A 6,444-nucleotide genomic window follows, 5' to 3' on the forward strand; every position below is an offset into this window, starting at 1 on the left:
CACCATCCCCCCACCCCCCCCCCACTACACCCCCCCACCTCCCCCAACCTCCACAACCACTACCCCCCACACCGGCCACCACGTACCCACCACCCTCCACGGCTCCACCCTCCACCACCACCCCTCACCTCTACAACCACCACCACCACCACCGCTACCCCCACCCCAACCACCACCACTACCGCCACCCACCCACCTCAACCACCACCACTACCATGGTATATTTTAAATATTTAAAATTATAAATAATTATGCTCATTTTCTAGAAAATGAACCAAACACACCAAGATAGTTTTCTAGAATGCAACCAAACATTGGAAACGAAAATGTTATTTTCCAGAAGTCATTTTTATACTTTCCAAACGCACCCTTAATTTAATTTAGAATGTTATAACTTTGTCAGATAGTTAGCGGGATTTCGAATTTGATTCTCCATGAGGTTGTCGATTGATGATCTCTTTTGTTTGAGCAATCAATTATGGACAATTTAAGTTATTTTAACTCATTGTTATTCTTTGCTAGCTAGGTTTACAAGGTCAACTTCACCCATAGTGCACTTTTAATTAATAGTTAAAGGTTTTCTCATAAACTAAAGTAAGCATCATATTTTGTAATATTCAAAAGAACAAGTTAACTCAAAAACAAAATAATATGAAGTAATAATATGACATTACAAATTTTATAGAAAATTCAATACAAAAATATTTGGAACAAGATAACTAAGTTGCATTTTGTTTAAATAAACGTATTATAATTTGTAATGATTTCTTACTACAAAGTTTTGTGAAAAAGAAATAGTCAGTTAAATCAACATGAAAAAATATACTTCGAATATATATCAAGAGAGAGAATAATATTCAAATTAAAAAATAACTAACCAATTATGCCCACAATTGTACGGGTGGTGTCCATGGAGAGCATGATTAGAATGACAATATAATGTGTTCAAAACACACTAAAGAGAATTCAATAATAAACAGAACAGAGGGAGATTTGAATAGGTGATAAATATTTATAACAAATTGACTCTAATTAAATGGAGGGAGATATGGAGGATGAGATAATACATAGAGATTATGAACTCTATATATATAGTGAATTGATCGAAAAAAAAATAGAGATAACAAATCTATAATTATTGAGAGAGGTATCCATCATGGTTGGCAAAATCCCTTAGTTGGTACCAGATGTCTATTTTTTTTTTTTTTCAAAGATTCCAATCTGTTGTGCTCACTGACCCATAGTCTGTGATTGCTTTCTCAGCTTATTATTGCAGGAACTAGGGGTGTGCAAAACACGGACAATTGGCGGTTAACCGACCGAACCGTTGAATTTCGGTTAATCGTAACCGAACCGAATTTTTCGGTTCGGTGAACGGTTAAAGGATTCCTATAATTTCGGTTAACGGTTAATTCGGTTCGGTAGAGCCGGTTAACCGAATTAACCGAATGGTTAACCGAAAATTTTAATATATATATATATATATAATATTAAGTTATACACTTATACGGAGTAACATATTAGGATTATTAGCACTTAGCAGCCACTCTCTGCCTCTTTGTGTCTCAGCCCTAAATCCCTAATCCCTAATTTCTCTCGCTCTCAGACACCGTCCATCGCAACTCGTCAGCTCTCGCCTCTCTGTGTCTCAGCCCCAGACGTTAGACGTGAGACGCCCACCGGCCACCGCAAGAGAGCCACCGCCCACCGCCAGAGAGCCACCGCCCCTCAGCCTTCAGTGTTTCTCTCGCACGGTAAGACCGCCACCGCCACCGCAACTCTGTCTCACTCAAAGGTCACCGCCCAAGTCCGCCACCATCCCACCGCCCATTTCCCGTCACTCCGTCAGCCACCCCAGCCCTCACTATCTCTGCACTCAGTCCGCCACCGCCAGTAGGCCACCATCGACAAGATACGGTAATAATAAATTTGTACTTTGAATTTATTTATAAATTTATTTTCAGTTAGTTGATTAGTTAGGTTTTGAGAGTGTTAAATTAAATTTATATTTTTGAATCTTACATTTTCCAGTGATCCATATTCCAGTGTGCAGTATGTATTGTATATGCTAATATGTTATTTTTATTAGCATTTTGAAGTTATCGTTTTTATTGTATATGCTAAGATGTGATTAGTTAGGTTTTGAGAGTGTTAATTGCAAATGTTCACTGCAAATGTTAATGGCAAATGCTAACTGCAAATGTTCTATTTTAAATGATGCATTAATGGATTTAATGCTGCTTGTAGATGTCAATGGAAGAAATTTCTCCGTTGTATACGGATCCTTCGTCAGATGAAGTTGCTATTTCAACAAGTGAGACTGGAGGTGCAAGTCAAATTTCAAAAAAGAGAAAAGTAACAAAATCTAGGTCAGAAGTTTGGTCTCATTTTAAAAAGTTACTTCATCTTCCGGTGTTACTTCATGTAAATGTGTGCACTGTGGGAAAGAATATGCTTGTGATACCAAGAGAAATGGAACTACATCATTAAAATATCACATGAATGCATGTAATCAAAATCCTAATAATGTTGACAAGTCACAATCTCAAATTGTTGTGCAAAAAAAGGGTAATGAAGGGGAAGGGGCTATTTCAAGTTGGAAATTCGATCAAGAAGCAATTAGAAAGGCCCTAGCAAATATGATTGTGAAGTGTGAACTACCCTTTAGATTTGTGGAGAGTGAAGGTTTGAAGGAATTTGTTCAAGTGGCTTGTCCTATGTTTCACATTCCTTCAAGAACAACAATCACAAGAGATGTTTATCAACTTTATTTAGATGAGAGGATCAAAGTGAGACACTTGTTGAAGAATTCATGTAATAGAGTTTGTCTAACTACGGATACATGGACATCTTTGCAAAGAATTAATTACATGTGTCTCACGGCTCACTTTATTGATGATAATTGGCATTTGCATAAGAAAGTCATAAATTTCTGTCAAATTTCAAGTCATAAAGGTGATGCTATTGGTAAATTGATTGAAAAATGCTTGCTTTCTTGGGGGGTTGATAAATTGTTCACTATTACGGTTGATAATGCAAGTGCAAATGATGTTGCTATTCCAGTATCCACGGTTGCTTCTGAGTCTACCTTTAGTACCGGAGGACGTGTTCTTGATTCCTTTAGGAGTTCTTTAACTCCTAGAATGGCTCAAGCTCTTGTGTGCTATCAAGATTGGATTCAAAATTCAACAGTTTCATTAGATGTTTTTGAAGAACTTCAAGAGTTAAATGACTTTGAAAGTGTTGAAAATGGTATGTAAATTTTATTTCTTTTCTTTATAAATTTTACTTTCATTACACAAATGAAAATTTTAATATATTAATTTTGTTTTTGGTCTTTTATTTTTTAGATTCTTCATGGAATGCAATGGAACCTACCTTGTGAATTGTGGGTAAGGTGTTTGTTTTTGGATTTCTAAGGTAAAAATTCATATTTGAAAGTAGTTGTATTTGCTAGTTTTATTTATTATTTGGTTAAGTGATTAATTATTATTTATACTTACACTTTTGTAGGATGAAACCGGAATGGAGTGATGGCAATCATGGGATGAACTTTGATTTTATTTTTGCATGTTGTTATGTTTATGAAGACTATGGACTATGGACTATGGATGTGTGTTTATAATCTTTGTATGTGAAATTGCTTGTAGTATGACTATGGACTATGGATATTTAGACTTTGGGTTTTGGATTGAAGATTTGAAGTTATGGATGTTTTTGCATTTTGTTTTTGTATATTTTGTTATTAATTTACTATGATATGTATTTTATTTTAATTGAATTTATTATTTTAGGTGTTACTTTTAGAATTTTAACATTTAGGTTAAAAAAGTTCGGTTAATCGGTTAACCGACCGATTAACCGAAAAAAATTTCGGTTCGGTTAATTCGGTAACACATACTTCGGTTCGGTTAACGGTTAAAGGATTTAAAACTTCGGTTAATTCGGTTCGGTTAACCGAACGGTTAACCGAATGCACACCCCTAGCAGGAACATATTTCATGGTCCAAACTTTCTCAGATTAAGAGGTCATGTTTTCAAAATAACTTCCCAAAGCTGTTATGCTTGAACCTCTACCATGACTACTGAATTGAGCAGAGCCGTGACCACCTTGACCACGAGCCAATCCGTGACTGCCTCCGGTTCCTAATGTGAGCATAAATATAATATAAACATAAATGTGCAGTCTAACTATTAGCTTAGGCTTTTAGTTGGATGGAGCACATGATTCAATTTGGTATCAGAGCTATGAAAAAGGTCATGAGTTCGAATCTTCGCGCCACATGTGAGCATGTGCAGTCCAACTATCAGCGGATTCAAGTTGTGACAAACATAGCATCAGTATTGTGAATTGATTAAAAAAACAAAACCAAAAAAGGAAGAAGCTATTGATTAAAAAAACAAAACCAAAAGAGGAAGAAGCTATAAACAGTGAGAAATGCATGCGATGTGAATTGAAGAAAGAAAAAGTTGGTTTTGACCTTTATATGACTCAAAGGTGGGGACTGGGGAATTGGTTTGGGGTACGCGTAACACGGATTCTAATATACCTGTAGCATATGGTTTAGCTACATTTTAAGAGTATAAATTTTAATATATCTACTTCGATAAGTTTTTAATATTATCAATTTAAATATTATTATAAATTAAGTTTTTCGAACTGGGTTAACAGTATAAAATGTGGGTTGGCTCGCCTTTGCCAACATTCTAAAGGAGAATTTAGGGATGGATCTAGAAAGTTATTTGAGTAGGGGTAAAGTTTAATTTAAATGACTTTAGAAATGTCAATAAAACACTTGTAATAAGGTTCAAATACAAAATACATTATAAATTACAATACAATAATATTTATAATAGACTACATGATAGTTACGTTAAGAGCGGAGTCAAAAGTAGAAATGCTATAAACATATTTATGACAAAATATGAAATATAATCAATTAGATAAAATAATTTGAATAGAAAAGATACTACAATAAAAAATACTATTTAATTTTAATTATGATGTATGATATTCGATATCAAATTTAAAGTTCCAACCAACTATGCTACTAAAGCATTTAACAATATTTACATATATTAAGATTTTATAGATAATTAAGTTACTAGTATATATGTATACATACATACATATATATATATATATATATATATATATATATATATATATATATATATATATATATATATATAAAAGACGGTGGGAGGGGTGAGGGGGGCAACTACCCCCGTTGTAGATCCTCCATAGGAAAACCTCCTGTTTAGTTGGATAGAATTTTTTGTAAGGATTTAAATTTTTTAAAATTTGAGGAAAATTAAAATTTTCAAATTAGAGGAAAATTAAATCTTTCCTGTGTTTGATATAATGGAAAACATTTTTTAATAGAATTCGAATTCCTTAAATATGAGGAAAACAATTATGTTCATATCATTGCAATCTTTTTTTTTTCTTTTTCTTTTTCTATAGCCATTGGAAGAAAGCATAATCAATCTTGCAAGACTATTTTATCCTCATAAGACTTCTTTAATTACCAAGTATAAATAGAAAAATCCAGTTTTTCTTCTTCTGATCTTTCTTCAAGCCACTTTCTACTTTCTTCTTATTTGTTATCAGCTCTTCTTTCTTCTGTCATCTTATATATTTATTATATTATTATAATGAAATATGTAATTATAATATTTTAATTTATAATAATATTGAAATTATTTATAATTTACAATATTTTAATATATAAATTATTATTACTTTTATTATAATTATTATTATGTAAGGACATGCTACAATTATTATTTCATCGACCATGGTCCATAGAATCATAAATAAAAAAATATTTTTAGTATACTGAAAGTATATTATTTGTATACATAAAGTACATTATTTGAAAGTACATGATTTTTTTATATATATTATCATATAATGTACATTCAATATACAAATAATGCACTTTTACTCTTTTAGTATATTACAAATGTATATTGCATTCATAGTTCACACAGCTATGTGGACCACAGTCCACACAATAATTACAAATGTATATTGCATTCATACTTCACAAGAAAAAACTTGATAAAAAACTTAAGGGATGGGTTTGCTCTAATGAGGGTTAGTCTGGTATGATAAAAAAAAAAACTTGATAATCACTAATTGTAATATAATTAATGTGAATTGTTGGTCATTTGAAGTTAAAAAAAAAAGTGTTTATTACTATTTCAATCAAAATCAAACAGGCTGGGAAAAACAAAATATTGATTTGAACATTATGCATCAAAGTAGTATAATACACAAACATCCAATCATTAACATCATAGACTATGTTGTTATTTTTAGTACATTGAATGTTCATTTTCTGAAAGTTTTTATTTTAATACTGAATGTTCATTTTTAGGCCAGATATACTGCTAAAAAATGAATTTTCAGTATATTAAAAATAAACTTTCAGTATA

General features: G+C 32.2%; 1 protein-coding gene across 1 annotated transcript in view; it reads right to left on the bottom strand.

The window, feature by feature from the left end:
- The window catches only part of LOC116026885 (bidirectional sugar transporter SWEET7-like), a 5,626-nt gene extending 4,384 nt beyond the window's left edge, over positions 1-1,242 (bottom strand). The window contains exon 1 of the mRNA XM_031268311.1: positions 1,239-1,242. Within this exon, the coding sequence (XP_031124171.1) occupies positions 1,239-1,242 (4 nt within the window). The remainder of the gene's footprint in view (positions 1-1,238) is intronic.
- Positions 1,243-6,444: the final 5,202 nt, after the last annotated feature.

The sequence above is a fragment of the Ipomoea triloba genome, chromosome 8 (genome assembly GCF_003576645.1).
Source record: "Ipomoea triloba cultivar NCNSP0323 chromosome 8, ASM357664v1".
NCBI classification, from domain to species: domain Eukaryota; kingdom Viridiplantae; phylum Streptophyta; class Magnoliopsida; order Solanales; family Convolvulaceae; genus Ipomoea; species Ipomoea triloba.